Source organism: Plutella xylostella, chromosome 12 (assembly GCF_932276165.1).
Source record: "Plutella xylostella chromosome 12, ilPluXylo3.1, whole genome shotgun sequence".
In the NCBI taxonomy this organism is placed as follows: Eukaryota; Metazoa; Arthropoda; class Insecta; order Lepidoptera; family Plutellidae; genus Plutella; species Plutella xylostella.
In genome coordinates, this window is record NC_063992.1 from 6,193,917 (window position 1) to 6,216,174 (window position 22,258).

Below are 22,258 nucleotides of genomic sequence, written 5' to 3' on the forward strand. Positions count from 1 at the left end.
GATCTCCCATTATTTGCATAAATTCGAACTGAATTTATTCCGGACGGTCGCGACCCGAGCAATATGGCCTTTGAATACTAAGTTAAGCTAAATTAATTTTGAATTTAACGGGTCCTCGATTAAGGCACTAGCACACACACAACTACGAGTATTTATTGTGTGTTGGAATGATTTTTTGGAGCTTGGAGATAAATTCTTAGATAACGACAACGTAGGTTCTTAGTGTATATAGTTATGTTCGATTCTAAAACTCAGATACGCATGATTTGTATCTTATTTGTTTATATAAAGTTCATTTTCCTTGCCATCCATACAAAATAATAGACGTAAAATCCACCTTTCTATCTAACAGAGTTTTAAACAATTTTATTAATCAAGATAATGTACTTATAAAGTTTTACCGCCAAATATCTACATAAGAGTAATCTACATAGAACAACGCGGACGCAAGTTCTCATCTTGCAAGGGAACTTAGAAGTTGGTTTCCACAAAAGTAGCTTTTTTAGGCACAGTTGTCTAAAACTGTTCGATGAAAACAAATACAAGCAATCATAACTCGTTCGTTTGGTTAATAATTTGCCCTTCTTTAGGTCATTTTACTGTTAGTTGGTTTGTTAGGTTACAAAATCTGTATTCGATGCATGGACTGCTGAAAAACATTTTTTGTTTGTAGAGATCTGTATAATTTATGTAGGTAATTTATTCATCGCGTACATTTAAATTTATGGAGCATTTCAATGATTTCATACTGTTTATAAAACTCATTTATAAAAAGGTAGGTACTTATAGCTTAAATACGACATACTTAAATGTATTTATTATCACCATTTAATAGAACTTCGAGTAAGTAAATAGGTCAGGTCGTACCAATGAAGCTTATTGATAGTACAACTTGTTTTATTTGTAGAAGCGATAATATTTTGACCATTGTAATTTTGGTGAAAATTATACATTGAAACCTTTCCAGAAAGAGAGCCCATTCAAAAGCTAGTATAATAAAGCTCGGTTCCAAAAAGTCCCCGGGTTCGTTAATTTTTTTACAGTTCCTGGAAACCGTTATTAACTTAATGAGGAAAGTGCGACGGATAACGTTGTAGAAAAATAATTTTATTTCTAGTTTATAAGTACGCAAATATTCTATGAAATTTTACGTCAAACTAGCGATCATGCTACGCTCCGGGGCTGAGATACAGCAGGGATATGATACAAATAATAATATACATATATGAACTCAACTTACTGTAGTTAACAGTAAGTTAATGGGTCAATCATCAATCAACTTACGCCCCGTTGCCTATTACTTTCACGTAGAAATATGATTTTTTATCAACATTATCTCAAAGTTCAATATAAGTATAGTTATTGATAGAGTAATCTACCTAATTATTTCCAGACCTTTCATCTACTACAATCATCCATTCTCAACAAAACCGTGACGCAAATTTCTAAAAAACCACACAGAACGCAATCCCAATTCCACTAACAAAAAAAGTAACAAAACATGAACTCACAGTCGGCATTGGTGAGGTTTTGCGCGGAGTGCGGCGCCACGTGGTAGCGGAAGCCGCCCTGCGACGCGTACACTGCGCTCTTGGAGTCGTCCATTGGCTGGTACATTTCCAGCGCTTTGTTCTCCATTCCCGTGCTGTTAGGGTGTAAGTGAAAAGGGCATTAGTCAAAAATATTCAACATTCAAAAGTATGGTAAGTAGTAGGGTCTGCAAAAAAGCGATGACTTTTTTGAGGTAACAAGTACTCATACTTACACAATATTTTCACGAAGGTCAAACTCGATTATAACACCTACGTAATTATGCTATTTATTTATAAAATACATATGGGTGCTTTGCAACTCATTGATTCCGTAAAAGCGGAATATTTTGATAAATAACATCCAACAACATTAACTGTGCGACTGTAGTTACGTGTATTCCTAGAAATGTATAAAAAGCAAATAACGTAAAAATAACGATTCAAATGTATTCTATTACCAAAGCCACTTTTCAAGGAAACGCTTGCCATACTGAGATGACGACTCCTTTACAAAAATATACTTTAGCTATTTACCTATTAGTATCTCAGCACATATAAGGGTAACGTATACGGATCGCCTCGCGTTCTACTGGTTTACAGAAGAAAAAGAGGCGATCCGTTTATGTTACATTTATAATATATTATGTTCAGTGACCTTTATTGTCATTTCCTTACCTAGCGTAGTAGGGCGGCGGCGCCTGGTTCTGCTGAGTCACCATGGAGGGCCGCATGGAGTCGGTCTCGTAGTCCTTGCCGCTGTCCTTCTGCTTCACGTTCTTCTTGCACCGGCAGTACACGAAGATCAGGCTCAGGAACAGCAGGAACGCAAGACTCGACACCACAAAGGCGATCACCTTCGGTACCGTCAGAGCTGACGCCTCCTTGATGTACGACGGGCCAACTAAAAAAGAAACAAAAACTTAGTTCGAACTTTTGAACAACAATTCCGAAAGCTATAATAAATCGGTTCATTACCTCGCGAACGGCCGGCATAGTTCGAAAAATTGAGTCCATTGAAAACAAATGACGCGAGACAATGAAACGCCAAATTCGTCCTTACATAAAATTGAACATACACGCCGGGCGAGGCACCTACATAGGTATGTATGTAAGTATAATAAATGGTGCAATAACCACACCAACATTTTGGAGTGCATCCAAAACTAAATGCCGCACTAAATTGTCTAGATAAGATTTAAATCGACAAATACTAAACTTGCGAATACCAGACAATATAACTCGTTTCTTAAAACTGGCCAAAGGTCTTGCCAATTGCTTTGCATAATTGCCTGCAGTTTTACGGGACTACATTTTCCTGAAGCTTTCATGTTAGTGAAACTGAGAGGAAACTATTCATTCATAAAAAAACAATTGGTTTTAATTGCAAGAACATGGCTTTTCCATTATGTTTCTGTCTTCAATTTATTTGTATTTTTTATTTTATGATACCTGTGTCCTTTAGATTTTAAATTAGTTAAAACAGGCTTTGGAGCAGTTTGATAATTAAACTAGACAAAACGCTTTACTTACATCATGGCTAACTTAATTATAAATAAACAATATGTAGGTATTTGGTAAATCTTATTTCAGTTAATTATAATAAAATATTTTCATTTTTTATATCGGACTCTAGCAATTATGTAACTTTGCCAATGCAATGTGCACACGTATTTTACCATTGAAGGTCCATGGTGGGACGCTATTGGCTCGCACTATGCCGCGCTGCCGCTATTCGTCTATTGCCAGAAGGGCGCGCCGCACTCTCTTATGATTGGTCCACTTACTCTCAGCCTCGGTGTAGTCGCTGCAGTGGTCGGGCGAGATGCGCAGACACAGCTTGAGCTTCAGCCGCGGGTTCAACTCGTCCAGAGGCGCGTCCGACACGCTTCGGCCTCCGTTGCGACTCTGCTTCGTCGATGCCTGTAGAACGTACAATACTTTTAGTGTTTAGCTATACGTAAGTTGTAAAACTAAGGGTTTGTTTCCTTGTGTGTGGTCGAAGTTATAAACATCATTCTGTCACTATGAGGTAAGGGTCCACCTATCGGTATCGCACGTATCGTACAAAGGCATTTTCGTAAATATATTTTGTTTCTCTTCAAAATTACTTACTTGAATATTGATAACTCAAAGACAAAAGATTCTCCCAAGCAGTGCCACAGCAACAAAAAAAAAACATAGCCAACTAGTGAGCTATACTTTACTTTTAGTATACAGTCAGGGTCGTTAACTAAAGTCCCTAACTCTGCATAAGATTGCGCTTGAGCTTGTAACATTTTATTATACCATTTATATCGGTGAACGCCTATAAAACAGAAAATCCTTATATAATTTTTGCTCATAAAGTCATAATAACTATATTATATCGAGGAAGGCCATAAATTCACCCACACCTTTCTCATATAAAGGAAAAACTACTAGAGAAAGCATTACTATTCATTTCATAACATCGACTGGTGCAAAACTAATAAAGACTCAAACCCTCAATAGTAAAATAAAATCCTATTATATAAGCTTCGGATACTTACCTCTCTCTTTCTCATATCCTACTTTTATGCCATATTTTATGTTAGACTCTCGGGAGCATAACCCCGTAGAATTTTTAATATTTTTGTTACAAAGTGCTAAAAGTCGACTTTACGTGTCTCGCTAAATCGCAGACTGGGAAAGTCGGGCGGAAATAGTAGCTTTCTTTGTTCTACCAAGGACCATTCTTACTTTATTATACAAGATTCAGTTACTACAAATACATAATATAAATGATAAGTACACATTGTAGATTGCAGAGAATTGAATTTTTCGTGCTTTTGCCGGTTTTCCCCATTCGTTTTACTGAGGGCACGTTAAAGTGTTAATTTAGGAAATAGATGCTTCAGTTTTTGTTGGCGTCTGCAAAGTGGGGGATGGTTATACACATGAATTCCATTACCGTAATTGAGTAATGGTTTCAGTTTAGAAGTTTCAAGCAGAGTTATATCTATGTAATTATTAAGTACCGGGGAAGGTTTCCAGGTGGTTTATAAACAGTTAGAACACGGAAATTTCCGCAAACAACAAAGTAAGTAAACATACCTGCGGGTACTCGATCTGTGCTTCCTGGAACGTGGGTGCGTTGCCGAGGAGGTTGACCTGCACGGTGTCCACGACCTGCCACTTGGGCTCCTGGTGGTGCGGCGCCGACAGCCCCTCGGCCACGCCCACCAGCGCCAGGCACGTGGGGCCCACGCTGAACGCAACGGTCCTCGTCGCCGGGTCGTAAGTGACTTGCTCCGGTGCCGGAATAGTGTCCACCTTCGTCGTCACCGTTATCTCATTCGAGTAGTTACTCTGACCCTTCGTGTTCACTGCCTTCACCTGCAATGATAACACAGTCAGCTATCGTTCAAGCGAGGAGCGACACACTCAACGTGCACGTAAGATGCGTGAGAAAACAACAAAAACCACAAACAAAACACCCACAGGAACAAAGCTTAATTGGCCTCCTTCGAGCATGATTTACCTTGAAAACATAATTCAGTTGCTGTCCAGCGAAAACAATTAAAACATTCGTTAATTAAACAGTATTACAACAAATTTCATTATTATGTACATCCGGGAGGGAGAGTGGAGCGGATTAGTTGAGGGCAACTAAAAATTTATAATATCTGCCGGCGCAGGTATGCTTCTGTAATTTAGGTTGCATGCAGACTGTAATTATGAATTTAGTTAAATACAACGGCGGGATTTGAGCTCTAGGGTTGTTGTAATGTAAAATTTACCTTGAATAAGTAGTTGTCGTGTTGGTCGAGGCGGGTGACGTTGCAGGGGTTGGCGCGGCCGCAGTCGTACTCCATCCAGTCGGAGTCGTGGCTGCGCTCGGCCGCGCACTGCTGGCCCGCGCCCGCCGCGCCGCCCGCGCCGCCCACGCGCTTGTACATCACGAAGTACTTCGTGCTTGACAGCCCGCCGTCGAAGCCCGCCTCCCAGTTCAGCGTCACGAACGTCGGCCCAACTTTTATACTCGTCAGACTGCGCGGCGTGTCGGGCGAACCTTTCGCCTGCAACCGAATCTGCGGCCTGATTGTCCCCAGGGAGTTCTGCACTTTACAGTAGTATTCCCCGTAGTCTTGCGATTTGATATTCTTTATCTTTAAAACTGATAAGTAGGAGTCGTTGTTGTTGGAGGTGGTGTTGATCTCGTAGTGTCCCTCCGAGGACATCTGCAGCGGCGCGGTGTTGGAGCCGAAGAACCACTGGAACTCGGGCTTCGGGTAGGCGAGCACGCGGCACGCGATGTCTGCCGTCTCGGATACGTCATAAGCTACTTTATGTTTCTGTTTGATTGCAATAGGTTCATCTGAAAAATATGTGAGCAACGTTAAAATATATCTTGTAAGTGAAGTAGGTAGCAAAAGTACAATAAGTAAGTTTCAAAGAAAACACAAACTAGTAAAACTTACGTTCAATCCTTAGATGCATGGAAGACTCAAGTTTCTTAACCTCGTTCTCAAATGTGCAGGAATAAACTCCCCTATCTTCCGGCAACAATTGGTTTGTGTTAGGCCGCGCGTTTCCATTAAACTTTAGCGTACTTTGCACGTTGAAAACTGCATTTCTCCCCTCCGTGATGTCTGTCTTAACTTCATACAAGTTAAGGTCGGGCTTGAGCTCCAAGTTATCCTTCAACCATTTTATGTTCGGCTTAGGCTTCCCGAGAGCGCTGCAAGTGACGGAAAAGTCTTTCTCTCCGGAGCGTTTAGTGGTGTGCGGCTGAAGTTTAGTCTGGAAGCGCGGCGGCTGGTGCACCTCGAGCGCGACGGAGGCGAGGTCGCCGTGGCCCAGCTCGTTGGTGGCCTGGCAGTAGTACACGCCCTCGCTGCCGAGGTGCGCGCTGGGGATGGTGTACTTGTTGCCGGTGGCCAGCACGGCCGGCTTGGCGTCCTGCGGCGCCGTGTCGCGGAACCAGCGGTACTGCGGCGCGGGCCAGCCGGGCGGGCTGGCGGAGCAGGTCAGCGTCACGCCCGTGCCCTCCTGCGCCACGGGCTTGTCCGGCGTGATGTGCGCGCGCCCGGGCCGGTGCCGCACCAGCACCGCCACTGACGCCGTCCCCACGCGCTCTGTTCTTTTGCCATCCGATGTGGAGATGATATTAACGGCTCTGCATGTGTACGTGCCGGCCATTTCAGCGTTGATCCTCGTGAGCAGGAGAGTGTCGCCTTTCTGGCGGAAGTCTGGTTTTCCTTCTAGGAGCCACTCGATGGAGATGGGGTCGGGATTGGCTACAATATCGCAGCGGATCTCCACGGAGCCGCCCTCCTCGGACTCGTAGGTCTTGGACTGCACGGTGACGGTGGGCGGGTAGAGAACATCCAGCAGTAGCTCGGCCTCGCCGGTGCGGCCGAGCCCGTTGTCGGCGGTGCAGGTGTAGGTGCCCGCGTCGGCCTGGGTCACGCCGTGGACCGTGTGCACCAGCGAGTTGGACACGAACTTGCCGGAGCGCGTCCAGCGCACGCTCGTGGCCTTGGGCTTGGCGTCCACCTTGCACTCCATGGCGGCCGACGCGTCCTTCTCCACCTTCAGCGGGTTCTCGGGGCCGACTTCCACGCGCGGGTAGTCTGCAACAACAGAGAAAATATTAGAGTTAATTGCAATAAAAACCTGAAAAAGCCCCTCACAATCATTTAATAACTCTTCACGATAAGGGTAGAAAGGCTTAAAAGCGAAGATAATTTAATTTCATTCATAAAAATTATACCTAGCATGGATATTTACTAATACGCAAATGCAATATGTCGTTAAATAGCCAGTTATGAAAAAATATTGTCGCATTCATTTACGAGTATAGACAGATTCAATATTATTATGGCAGCTTATTAGGGCCAATTATTGAAATAATCGACATAATGTCACCAATTTTCATTATGGGCTAATTTGTGCTATCAGTATTAAATTGGACTGATTAATTTTACACGGTGGCATCGACTCGAATAATCGTTGAAGCAGACGACCGCGTGTACAAGTAGGTATATCTAATAATAACATTAAATAATTATACTACAACGTAGATTCGTGGCTTCAAAAGCTATTAGTTTCGAAACAGGATATTGATCTGTTGTTTTAGGCCGAGTTACTAAATCGTTCGACTATTTCTTAATCTTGGTCTGTTTATATTAAATGGCGCATTACACTGGAAATAGCCGGCAACCTGAATCGTGGGTTATGGTTTATATCAGACATATCCGTTGTTTATTTATGCATGTCAGTTCCGTATGCAACGGGCAATGTGCAGTGAGGCGGTGGGATGATTAAGAAATTTCGATTTACTTATACACGATCGCAAAATTTCCTGCTCTGCATTAGATTGCGAGTAAATTACCGGCAGCTTTTCCCACCCAATAAGAAGGTAAAAACAACAAAGTTTACGTTATACGCAGATATTTTATATTAAACACAGAACGATATAAGTATTATTCATATATTTAGGGTAAATCGAAACTATCACTCGACCAGATTTTCAAATAAGGGTTTAAGTTATACAAATAATTAAAAAATATATTAATTTGATAAGTCCTTTTTAAAACGACGATATTAACTATAGTTATGTAAGTACTTATATAGTTAACGAAGGGAAAGCTAAACTACCTACCTACCTACCTTTTTAAATTAAGCAATACAGTTTTCCTCCCATACAAACAAAAATTGTTAGGGAAGAAATAAGTAAGTTTCCTATTATTCTTACCGCTATAAAATAAATAAATTCATTACGGACGCCTCCCACTCACCCAAAAACTTTTGTTTTTGGCAGGACTTCATCGGACAAGGTAATTGGTAAAGCCAAACTGAATTGTTTATGTAAGTCAATTACAACTGGTTTGGTGTATTTCAAATGTCTAAGTATGCATGTCTGCAGTACAATGTTTATCAGAATAATATGATCAAATCGTAAGCCAGTAAAATCTACGTGAATTTCTAATTCACGGGTTACCTACTCATAAATGATGCTGACTTTTTGCATTTAACTGACGATATTTGCCTCAATATTTTGTAATTTTCATTTCAAATGAATAAATCAATGCCATAGTACAGTGCCTACCCTTTTACCCAGGGTCACCAAAGCGCCACCGCTAGAAAGGGTTCATTTCATAGAACTTTCAAACGACCTTTATAAAGGTTTAAACGTATTACCTACTTGGGTAAAGAGACCATTTAAATATAAACTCTTTTCATTCATATCAAGGTCTTTAAAAGGTGTCTTCTTTATTAGAATATTAAAATATTATTGTCGCTACATAACGCATGTTACTGGACAGTGGGATCCTCGTGCTCGCCAATTGAAAATAAACTGAAAGCCCTTGAATATTAAGGTGTTTATCTGAAATTCATTTTGAAATAGACAGCAAAGGGTCGGTAATAATTCCAGCGTTTGTTATTTATTACGAACTGAATATTTTATTAAAAGGTACGACGACGGTTAAATTTAAAATGCCCGGAACAAACACATTTTATAGAATGTCAGTTAATGTTAACATTTCGGTAATGAAATTATAATTTGTAAAGGTCTTTGCAGATAAGTACCTAACTAGTAACCTACCTACTTGTATATTTTACTTTAGGTATATATTTTATTTTTGGATCTGTACACCATGCATAGAATATGCACAGGAAATTATAACCATAACCGCTAATCGTCTGTATTTGTTTTCGAATTATTTCTAACATTGATGTATGGTTCTCCTGAAAGTAGAAAAAAAACTGATTGTACGTCGTCATTCAGGGGGGTGTCTATATGACGAAAACCGAAGTTTCGGAGCCTTGCTGCGCGAGCCACGACTCTGTCTCGAATGTATTAAACGTGCTGATGTCACGACAGCTCTTGTCGTTCGTTTTTCGTCAGTATAGAGTAACCATCCCAGCTCGGATAACTCTGAAATTAATAATCTATTTCATCAGAACGCTCCTGAGGCGAGTCTCGGGTTGTTAATGATTTTAATGAATAATGAGTGGTAGAGATAAATGTAATATAATAATGGATAACGAAGACAAGTGTTGCGGGGAGTGCCGCGGTCTCAATGCGCCTCATTTAGCAAGCGCGCAGGATATTCATAGTTTTTACTAACGCTTGTCAAGAGAGAACACATAATAGGGGCATTTGTACAATATGTAGTATGATATTTTTTTTCTTTTTGCTTCTATTTATTGTATGATTTTCATTAGTGTGCCCTACTATATACTATAGTGTGTCATGCCCTACTATAGTGTGCACCTATATAAATATAGATAAGTACCTGTTTCCTAAAATAGTAAAGACTTGGAAGTTTTATGTCACTTTTGTCCATTTACTTTTACCTTACTACAACTATCGGATACGTTTAATTTTCCTGATAAAGTATGAGTGTTATTTATTGCTAACCAACTATTTTAAATTATCTTAGCTATCCCATCGTGAGTGCGACAAATGAGAACAGTAGGTAGTTAGATTTAAAGGGGTAGGGATGGCGACTTTTTTTCAAATTGACCTCCGATCATCCACGAGGCACTTTCCCAAACTGTACGACTCAATGAGTAAGTACAAGTGGATTCCGGCTGTACACGAGTACCCATTCTGGACGCATCCAATGAAATCAAAGCACTCTCGAATTATATTCAATGGGATGATATTATTATGACAACAGTTTATTTTTGTCCTCCTCCAGGTAACGCCTACAGTCGACGTTGCTTTCGAAATGTCATGATTAATTAACAACTTCCCAGCAAAAATTCACGCTTCCCTGTTTTTATTTAGCGTAGTGACGTAAGAATATCCTTGTGACCATTGTGACAGTATGAAATTACAAGTGTGTTGTTCATATTGTATTATTATTATACAAGTAAATATATTTAGAATTTCATAATTATACAAATTAAGTAAGTACTTATTACTTACCTATAATTTGAAATATTTAACGGACCCAGATTCCTCGAGTAACTAACCTAACCAGTTTACATAAGTAACTTTCCTAATTCAAACGTGATTCATAAATATTCAAAGCCTCTATTCAATTTGTCAAACTTTCCTTAAGTAGTTACCCCGCAGTAACTGACAGAACTTATGGACGAGCCAATTCACGGCTGTCCTAAGGCCGCATAATTAACTTAGCCGAGCCATACCTGTAGTTGTGCAATAAAGTAAAACTTCGCGGAACACATCGCCCGGGGCAAAAACTCCAGGAACAAAGGAAATGAGAAAGAAGAACTGAACAAAACATGAATACCGAAGTTAGTCCGACTGCGGCGCGGCCAGAGTGCTGGGAAAAGCCGGGAAGAGTGCCTTTCACGCCTGATTGTTTGTTAAATATTAATAAAACTCGACGAGTCTTCACAGCGCTCATTGTCGACGCAGTCATAACCGTTGCGGAGACACGTCGGGCTGACAGCCGAATTAACTATGAAACATTTTGCGTGGAAAACTCGCATAAAGGAAATTGGAACAAACATTGGAAAGACAACTAATGGTAATGGCCATGTTCAGGTATTATTGTAGAGAACTATAAAGATGTTAACCCTACTTAATTAGCACTATAGTTTATATGTCAGCCATAAATCAGCAAGAAGCCACACAATCTTCTGTACTCCCTACCTATGTCCCTACTATATGGCTCTAGTTGTCTATAAGGGTGATGGCCCCAGTGGGTCGGAGGGCGCCCCAGAGTCCGAGACTAGTTCAAGCTATGTTTAAGTAACAAGCGAGCAAATAGTTTTCGGTTCTTCGACAGATATTACCATTTCAATAGCATTTCAGCTTGCACAATGCTTTTGTACGAAATATACCTACTACAAATTTTAAGTACTTCATTATTACCATTTCCGTTTATTCAATACGTCACGGGTAGTTGAAACATCAATAACCTGCATGTGTGTATGTGAGAGTTCGCCATTTCATCCGGCGTTCATCAATGCCTTTGTGGAAACGTCCAGATTTGACAAGGGAAACTCAATCCAATCGTACGATTTCTTACAGAATGAAATATTATGTACATTTATCGGACATGTCAAGAAGTGACACACAATTATAAAATAAAAAGTACACCTATGTGTAATAAAAATACAGAGAGGTTCGACAGAGTTTTGAAACGGTTTTTGGGAAACCTCTGTAGGTATAGAAATACATGATTTATGGCTAATGAGATTGTGTAGAGTGGCAATACGTAAAAACGACTTAACTTGAAAAGACTAACCCATAAATAAATCTAAGCATGCTTACCTCGTGACTACGCATTAAAATTTAGCCGTTCTTTTAATAACTTTTAATATTATACTAATAAAAATGTGCTATAAGAATCATGTATGTAATTTAATGCAATATAAAATATCCTTTGTGTAACCGATATTCATCTACGTATTTAATATTTACTGAAAGAAAAAAAATATTTATGTACTTTATAGGAAAAGTTAATTTACAAAACTGCGCATGAAAAAATAAATGTTGCGTTTAAAATATTGAGTGGAACATTCGCATGACTTGATGTGAATTTTTATGGAAATACCTGTCGAGGCAGCGGGTTAAATAAAATGACAGTAAAAATTTAAATATAAAGGTTTAAAGCGAAGAAACACCTCATCCAGTAATCTGAGACAAGTCACCATTATTGATACTAAGTTGATGGGTCTTTGATTAATTTCAGTAGGTACATAATTTTCCGCCAGAACCCAAAATATTTAAAATATGGTGGTTGTATTTTTATCATCTGATGATCTCAGCTTCAGCTACAGCACCAATATTATGAATGCCCAACTTTGTGAGTTTGTTATTCTATTACTAAAAAGCTTCTAAACGATTTTACTATACTTATATGAAACAGTTTTGATACATTTGTAGCACATAGCTACATTATAAAAACACATAGTTTACTTCCAATCTCAGAATATCTAGGGCAAACCATTTTAAGTCAAAGCGAATCTAGCTGTAAAAAGCTAGTTATTAAAACAGAAATTACAAGTAAGTTTACAAATTCCACAGTCTTTGTATGCTGTCGTAGGCTTAAGGACGCAGCTTCACAACCGTTTCTAAGGGACTCAAGTGGGGTTTGACCCAGTTCACAGAATTTTTATCTCACACATTTCTTAACAGTCTCTCTCATTATACTAATTAGAATAGAGCGCTCGCTCGAAGTATTCATAAAAAAACTACCAGCTTTAAAACTCGGGTGTCGCCGCGTCGTCGGTCGGGAATTGACGTCACTTTATGCTCACATGTTGACGTTTCAAGATGTGACTGGAGTGGGGACGCATGTGATTTAGATAAGCATGAAAAAGCTCTAACAGAGAAAAAAGTACCTAAATCGATCTCACATTTTTATGAACTTTAACCCATTAATGCGATAATGCGAACTGGCAAGGAAAACACTTCAATCACTTAAACCATGCCACTTAAGGAACTGCATTTATTGTTGTGCAGATAAGTAATGTTATTCTTATCATCACCAGTAAAATCAACGTTATTATATTTTTAGTTTTGTTATCAAAAAATATATTCTTTATACAGTAGGTAGTATAAAAAAAAGTGAAATTGGTATTTATACAGGATTTGATATTCAGATATTGGATGTTCAGTGTTGGGGTGAGTCTAACTAAATAGTTTTCAACTTTACATCACTTAATTAATTGCTTCGTTTAATAAAAATAGAATATGTATATTACCTAGTTAAACGTAATAACGGGAATTCCTAAGTAAGAAAGCTTTATCATTTTCAAAAATAATAATTCGTAGTTAAGAAACCGTAGGAAAAAGTGAAAAAGTTGTTGGAATGTTATAAAAAAACACAAACATATTTTTAAATAAAAAAGATACTGGCAGTCGCTTTAACGCTTTTTGAATTTAAAAGTAAAGTTGGTGCCTTCATAACGGACAATGTTAATGAGGTGACGTGACAACGTTGTGCAAATGAACAAAGCTCGTTTTATTTGAGCTTAAAAACACAAAAAAGCTGTTCTGTTGTCGTCTCCTTACAAAGAGACTAATGCTTGTTCTACATTTGATGAAAACATGACATTGATCCCATTTACAACCTAGCAAAACAAACTTATGTTACATTATGAAACTATGTATAGAATGATTACAACACTATTTTAAATTTACTCGTCGTGTAAAAAAAAAGAATATAGAAGCAGCTAAACGTTAACTAGCTCCACTTTCAGAAGTGTAAGTCTCACATCACGGGAATCCTTAAAAATTGTATCCCCTTTCGCTCCCAGATTATTTCCAAAGCGACTCAACTCAACCGTTCCGTGCACTTTTCTCGCACTGGCTGAGAAGTTCTGGGACACTTTAAAAAGAGATCAGTTTTAGAGTAAGTGTGGCGCAGTGCAGTGTTGGCCGCCGTATAGCACAGATTACCCCTGGTGCCCTGGTACTTGCAGCTTGCCTCATTAGACGTGTCACAGTCACTGAGAAAATACCAGCGCTTATTAAAACTTTCCGGTTAATCCGATTTAAAAGTTGGATAGGAAAAAATCCTTGCTAATGTAAAACTTTATTGTTTTCTGTGCCGCAAACAACCCTGAGGGTGCTAGTTGCAAGTAGTTGCTGTCTGCTGGTGTTCTTTTAATGTGTATTGCGCTTGTACCAAATAAAATATTTCTTACTAGCTGTTCCCGCGCGCTTCGCTTCGCCTTAAAAAGTTTTCCCGTGGGAATTCCGGGATAAAAAGTAGCCTATGTTCTTTCCCAGGGTCTAAACCGTATGTATACCAAATTTCATTCAAATCCTTTCAGTAGTTTTGGCGTGAAAGAGTAACAGACAGACAGACAGACAGACAGACAGACAGACACAGTTACTTTCGCATTTATAATATTAGTTAGGATTTTAACTCAGTGGTTATACTTAATAATCCTGGAAGTATAGGTATAATATTCCAATTATCTACTTTAATCCTCACTAGGAGTATAACATATCAAATTGTGCAGTCATGTAGATAATACTGTACATGCTTTAAATTACAGGGCGCAAATTATATCGCTCAAATATTGGATATAAATGTACTACAAAATGTACCTACATAATAACGTGCTCACATTCCATATATTTATTTCCACTATAATAATTTTATTTACCTTAACGTTTTCCAAATAATATGGTTCATTTACTTTACTAGGTATAGGTACTACATAATATGCATGCACTGTAAGCTCTGTAAAAGTGCTTAGTGTGAGTTTTCTTGTTGAGAAGTGTACTCATATTTGTATGAACTGATGCTAATACTCAGGACTGGGACATGTGAACATGAAAAACACAATAACACAACGGCACACAATAACAAGTTATTTTATAAATTTGGTAAAAAGTAACTGCCAGCAACATATTTTTAATTTTACAATTAACTAGCACTGAGCACACAGTGAAGCCTCGAAATAAACGGCTGCCACAAATCGGCTTCCGCCATCACAGCTGTAACTGGAGTCTCTATTACGGATATTACAATTTGTGGGTACTTCTCGTTTGTCAATTACAATTACACATGTGTAAGCATCCGATCACAGGTCGCGTCACTGTCACATTATTGCAAACTAAATTAATAACGACCCATATTAATTTAAATTAAATAGAAAATGAAAACGTTTTGTTCTTTATAATGTTCATTTGGCTAATGTGGTAGTGATAGGTAAGTGTTGATATTGCGGAGGTGGAGTGACATAGTGTAGGTAAAATGAAACCGACGGCGAGAAGAAAACGACACAAAGTAGAATTAAGTTTGCAACCCCTTGTTCCTGTACCAACGATTAAAAATGACGTAACTTATATTATTTTGGCCGCATTCCAAGATTCCAACTATAATTAAAGCAACTTAGTTTCAACTCATATCATATAAGATGTCAATGTGCCATCCGAATAATACACGTGTCATTCTCGTTATTCTCAATTATGCAATGTTATCATTATTTTGTAGTAAATTAAGAAAGATATTTCCAATTTATAACATCAAACAGGATTCGTAATTATACTCTACTGAGACTAGCTTGTGAAAAAACTAAAGAGATGCTAATATGAAGCGTAAAGTATTCAATTTCAAATAATACATATAAATATTTTTTCAGAAATACATATTGGTAAATGTAGTTAACAATAATAGGTCAACTCTTAATGTTAAAGGTAAATGTTGATCTGAACTAGGAAATAACAGAGTTTTTCCTGTATTTCAGATGGAAACACTCACATACAAGTCAGTATCCCCTTTTCCCCACCAAAGGTGGCTTATTTAAAATTGATCTCGTGCGTAGTGTAGTGGTACCTACGATTAGTGGGCATAATGTGGTAATTTCCACCATAACTATAATAAATCCACAGCATACTCATAAATCCCATAAACCCCAACCACTGGGTTAAATTGTGAACAGTGAAGCTCTGAATTCATTAAAGCGATGCTCGTTTCTTTGTTGACACTTTAAAATTAATACGAGTATGTAATTTAGAAAGCTCAGTTCTCACCAGCAGAGCTTTGCAAACGAGCTTTGAAATTATGGATTCTCCGCCATGGCATGGTACTTGGAGGTTAGAGCTTGGCTGAACAAGGAAATTGTTTACACCTCTTTTGTTTTAATTTAATTGCATACAATAATTATAATGAAGTTGGCAGAGTACTATGTTGCTGTGGCTGTTATTATCTTACAGTAATTTATTTAAATCAGACTAAATTTAATATTCATCGTGTTTTGCCTCGATTCTTGTTCAGATACGATGTTACCAGAAGTGTCACTTTCGAATATCCACAGAACCGTAATCATATTTAAATATGTAGTAGGTTTTTTCGGCTGCTTATAAATGGACTGCACCTAATTCTAATCTGAAACAAACTCCTGCATAATACTAAACGAACTAATTTGATACTCTTCTACGTCAGTTGCTACCTCAACATGCACTAAAATTTGTAGGAACAGTGACAATTTTATTAGCTTTAAAATATTTTATTAAGGTTTAACCACTTGGAATTGAATCGTAAAATCCGGTCGCCATTGCAATATACTGCCTGAAACATTACAACTGAGTGGATAACATACATGGGGTTAAATGAAACGTTAAATCTACGTTGAATTAAAACTTATAGGGCAAGTTATATGTATAGATACATACTTTTTTAAGCTTTTATTCAGGCTGCTATATGCTGCTATCAGGCTGTTCCGTCTACAAAATTACCTATTAGAAATCGCATTTCTCGAACGTCATAATCATATTCACGTTTTCTGAGTCTATACCTACGAATAAAAAAAAATTAAAAATCGATTTTGAAAAAAAGAGCATTACACTGAATTTCATACCTACAAAGTGTAGGTATGAATTTCAACACTTTCGGTAGCTAGGCTTTAGTGCTATAGTATTGTTCTTTTCCTTTTCCCTACTCCACATTGATAAATGCAATGCATAGATAATGACAATAATTTGGTCAATACCATTAGTTAATGGTCTTCTCTTGTTGAACTCAACAGAAATTGTTAAGTGACAAAATAAAGCCTGTCTTCGGAGCTATAGTTGGATTGGTTTGAAAATTTTACTATTATTATAGGTAATATTCTGTAGGAAAACTTTTAAGTACTTACTTCCTATTTTTGAGTAATCCATAACCCAAGGAGACAATTTTATAGTATGTATGTAGGTAGCGAATTAAAGTATGTGTCTGCCCTTTGCCCCACGGGGGGGTCATAGGACGCCAAGAAGAAGAAGAAGAAGATGTAGGTAGCGAAGTAAATAATCCCAATACTGAATCAAAGTAAACACAAGCGCAACTAGGTACATATGTAGCTAGGTACTACAATACTATATAAATTGAAATATTAGGGTTCTAAACTTAAATTCAAACGTGCATCGTCATTCCTGTAAGCAAATAATACCCTATCTCGTCTTGTTAAAGGCGAGAATGGTCGTCGTACATGTAGAAAGAAATGTCCTGCATTATTTCTTTGAAATCCTTCAAAGAGGGTTACTCTGTACTGACGAAAAACGAACGAACGAGAGCTGTCATGCAATCGGCAAGTTTAATACAACGATATAGGGTCGTAGCTCGCGTAGGAGAGCTCCGAAACTTCATTTTTCGTCTTAGAGAGTGAACCCCCAGAGCCCTGGGGTGGGGCTTTGGGACTTGGCTAAGAGATGCCAAGAGATGTCGCTCGTCCTATTTCACTTGTCAAAGGGACGCGATTTTTAAACGGCTTCTACGCAGTCGGGACGTGAGTGAATGTTTTTATTCCAAGTGTGTCTTTGTGACGTCAGCGCGCTCAGCACAAATATTAGCCGTCAATATCTTTTCAGGAGTTCAGAGTTCATGAACTTATAAGAAACATGGACACATGAATGGCGGTTTTGGTATGCAATTTTGGGACTCTGCTACATTTTTCAGATTAGCCAGTGGTGGATATTTCTACAGACGTTTTAAGCAATTGACGAGTAGATAGATAGTTTGATGAGAGTTACGTCAAATTGTAAATTTGATTTTGTTTTATCAATATCCCAATAGACGTGATAGTGCACCATTATTCAGTTGATATAATGTGTGTGGAGTCATCAATATTGATTTCCCGGCGGACGGTGAACATCGGCTCTGCATTTCTAAGCCTCATTTGTCTCCTGCTACATTAGACCATTTTCACCGACTGGCCAGATCACATGATACGAACAGACCATTGAATGTCATCCAAATTATCACCACAAGCCAACGGCCGTTAGGTATTATGTGCATATGAATGTTATAAAAAACCATAAGTATTATAATAACGATAAAATTTTATTCATCATAGTTGGATATTGAGGCATTGTTGATGATTAATGACAGTGATGAATGTTATTTATTGCAGTATTGCAAATGGAGATACGAGTAGCTGCCGAAAATAATTCCAGTAACAAAATGGATATCAATTTTATTAAATCTATCCAATATCCTCGATATGGGGCAAAATAATTAAAACTAATCGAGGCTAGGGTTCAAATAAATAAAATCTATGTAGCCAACAATTTAGTAGGCAAAATATCTAATAATAAAAATACATTCAATTATTTAAGTTTAACTTTATATACTCGTATATAATCGTACATAGTATCAATGTGTGTCTATTTTGAAAAGCTTTAGGTCCCAACCCAACCTACTATCTGTCATATATATTTCCTGAACAGGCACGCTACAGCGGTGACTGGAGGTTCATTATTATGTTGAATGTTTACCGCATTGGACTGTAATTTGATAATTGTAATCAGTCATTTATAAGTAAACTGCATTATGCCTAGTACTGCTAAAGTTCCGCGGGCTGTTTCCCTTCAGTTTATGCGTGTTAGCCCAATAGATAATTCAGATTTATTGCACAGATATGCTAAGTTCTGCCTCAGACATGCCACTCATCAATTACCTATTGCCGAATTATCCTCCAACATAACGTGAGATATTATTATTAGGTATCTTCTACGAACAAGGCTGGCGGGCTACCGATCATTCAGTGGAGCATTATTCTGTCCTGCTCTATTTTTAGTATTCACATAGGTACATGAGTTTTGCAATAAAATCAAATAAATATAGATAGTAATTATACCTATGAATTTTGATACCAAACATTTATTAATCTACCTACGCATACAAACTATCTGTGTAAACAAAACTGCAATTTGTTTGTGAATTATCCTACCTGAAAATCATAGTCTGAATCGGTCGATACGAGAACTTGAAGAATCTTTCAGAAATAACCTACCAGTTAGGCAAAAGCGATGCAATTTTGTTCTCAGTGACTGACAGAGCTAATCGACAGATCCGATATCACGGAATTAGCGGCATGAATGTGGGGTTCTGATTTTCGTCGAATAAGCTCATATTTGAATACGTGATATGTTCTAACGATTAGGAACTAAGTAGGTATGTATCGAGTTGCATTTATCGGCTATTAGTAGCGGAATCTAAAATCAAATATAATATTATGTACTTACACAAAGAATACTTAGTTATGTTATGTTTGCGGGACATATTTTTTATCAAAAAACCAAAATGTCAAAATCTCTGGTGAAATTGAATACTTTAAAAGTAAGTATATTACCACACAATTATTGAAAAGCATCAACCACTATCCTTAATTTCATTATTTAGCTAATTATCTATTAATTTTACGGTGCACTTGATAATTTGTTGAATGCACCGTGGTTTACTTGCGGCAGATGTAACCACGTCAGTTTTAACCTTTAACGCAAATAAATACCTAATTATAATATCAGAACCGCAATGTATGAATAAAATTACTAATGTTTGAAATCAACTGTAGAATCTAGACCAAAGCTCGTCAATGGTTTACAGTTGTATAACGTACGCACTCGGTAAAATAATTTGGATTTGTTATGTGTATGCTTCCGTTTAATTAAAGCGCTCGGTTTGATTTAAGTTTACATACATTTATTGAGCTATAAATATTGTTTATGCTTATATTTTGAGGTAATATGACGTGTAACGTACGTGAATCAAAGCTACGTTTCTGACGCTCGCTGCTCGCTACATGACAGGTATATACGGAACACGTGTACCTCTACAAATGCTATATACTTTGTGTTTTGAAGCGTAAGGCGAATACTATACATAAGTATAACCAAGTTAAATAAACATACTAGTTCTGTATCTATGCTGAATGTAGAACGTTATGTACGACAAAAGTTGTTGTTTGTATAGAAATTTACACAAGGGCGTCCACTTCATCGGCATGGCCAACGCCGTTTCTCCATACATTTATGATAATCCGTTTGATGCGATATGTACGATACCGATAGGTTACCTTAAAACGTCACTCGGGGAGTCTACTTTCGTTCACCCCATTAATTATAGGGCACAAATTATCAGTTAAGACTATAGTAATCTAATTTTCCTACCTGACTCTTTCAATGAAATTACAATAATTCCTAGGTATTTTAATGTAAGTAAATTATAATTTCATTAATTTTCTTTACTTTTAGTAGTCGTAGCATGTTGTAGCCTCCGGGTAGTGGAATATTCAAGTCGAGTACATGTTAGTCTGCCAAAACATGGATTAGCGGGTGGGCGTCCCGAAATATCCATCCAAGCAAAATACATTCAAACAGAAATTCTTTTATCATATTCATAAACGAGAATCACAAAATATCAAACAAGTATTTAAGGAGAAAAAAATCTATCATTATAAAAATTATACGAAGTATTTCCAATATGCCGCGATAAGCCTCGTGAGCTACTTTTAATGACTCCATAAACGTCGTACTTTCGCCGCAGGATTATTAATCGACGACGAAAAAATGTTTAGTACTCGTATCGAGAATACCAATTTACACATAAAATATATGATCAAAGATTGCCACCATCACCCGAGTCAGCGTTGTTCTGCAATAGCTACTGTATACAATTTTCTCAAAAATTTCCACAAAGTGAAAGCGACAAATCTTTATTCTATCTCAGGAAGAATTCGTCGCAGTCGTAGAACACTGACGGATCTGCAAAACAGCAACTTTACAGGAGAGCCAGTTAAAGTTTTTAAACAACGTTTTTTTCGATAAAATGAAAACGGCTGAAGCAATTCATTTGAAATTTGGTCAGATTATTATACGAATGGACTTTTGCAATATAGCCTGTATGATTAGTCTATAATAAGTCTAGGTTTCCTGAAAAATCAGATAGGTTATTGTTCTATGTATCCTACTATGTCGCATTATATGATACGTCGTTTTTTTACGGACTTTTATTGCGTATCTAATGGCGTATTATACTTTTCGTCGTTGTTTTTGGGGAATATATGGAAAAATTTAAAGACGGATCTTTAAAGAACCTATTTAGGAGGGTGCTGATTGCGCTATGTTATTTTTTGTTTAGGTCCTAATTTTTTATACAAAATACAATTATTTTATAAAATGTTTTTTGAAGACCCCGCTGTATCCCAGCATCAGTCAATAATCATCCAATGCTAAACATAGGCCTCTCCCAAGGAGCGCCACAACACTCGGTCCTCGGCCTTCCTCATCCAGCCACTACTGGCTACCAGCCTACGGTTGTCCCTGTTTGTGACTCTAGAATTCGTTAACCCCAACGGTTATCGGTTCTTCGGCAGATATAGCCAGCCCACTGCCACTTCAGCTTGCACATTTTGACAGCTATATCGGTAACCGTAGTCCTCTGACGGACACCCTCATATCTGATACGATCCATCAGAGAAACCCCAAGCATAGCACGCTGAGCGACTTTAAATCGGTGGACCAGTACTACCGTCAGTGCCCACCTATCTGCCCCATACGTCATCACTAGTGAGGTGCACTGGTTGAAGAAGACTTTTGTCTTCAGGCTCTGATAATAAAAGTCTTCTTCTCTGATCAGGGATGGCCGAGGAGAATATGTGACGGAGTTTCCCAACTCAATTGTGACCCACTGCTGGGCAAAGGTCTCCTCCTCCTCCTCCTGGGTCTTCCAGCTATCCCTGTCCATGAACTCCTCATTCCAGTTCCTACTAAACACGTCTAGGTCATCCCGTCATCTTCTTCTGGGTCTGCCCCTGTGCCGGCGGCCGTTATCGGCTACCCATTTGGTGGCATTTTACCCTACCTATCCGGCTGCATACGACAGACGTGCGCCGCCCAGTCTCACTTCAGTTTGGCGGTCTTGGCACCCACGACGAAGGACGCTATCTCGCCCAAATAAATTACTCATTGACATATTGTATTTCCTGCCTATCTACCTCAACCCTACGTTTCGTGCTGTTGGTCATGTCTGTTGTCTTCGAACGGTTCATCTTTAGTCCAA

General features: G+C 38.2%; 1 protein-coding gene across 1 annotated transcript in view; it reads right to left on the reverse strand.

The window, feature by feature from the left end:
• Positions 1-22,258, reverse strand: part of LOC105383285 (hemicentin-1) — a 112,734-nt gene that overhangs the window by 7,563 nt on the left and 82,913 nt on the right. Inside the window, exons 5-10 of the mRNA XM_038119493.2 lie at positions 5,972-7,126; positions 5,291-5,868; positions 4,605-4,886; positions 3,317-3,452; positions 2,208-2,433; positions 1,512-1,645 (exon numbers count right to left, since the gene is read on the reverse strand). Of these exons, the coding sequence (XP_037975421.2) occupies positions 1,512-1,645; positions 2,208-2,433; positions 3,317-3,452; positions 4,605-4,886; positions 5,291-5,868; positions 5,972-7,126 (2,511 nt within the window). The remainder of the gene's footprint in view (positions 1-1,511; positions 1,646-2,207; positions 2,434-3,316; positions 3,453-4,604; positions 4,887-5,290; positions 5,869-5,971; positions 7,127-22,258) is intronic.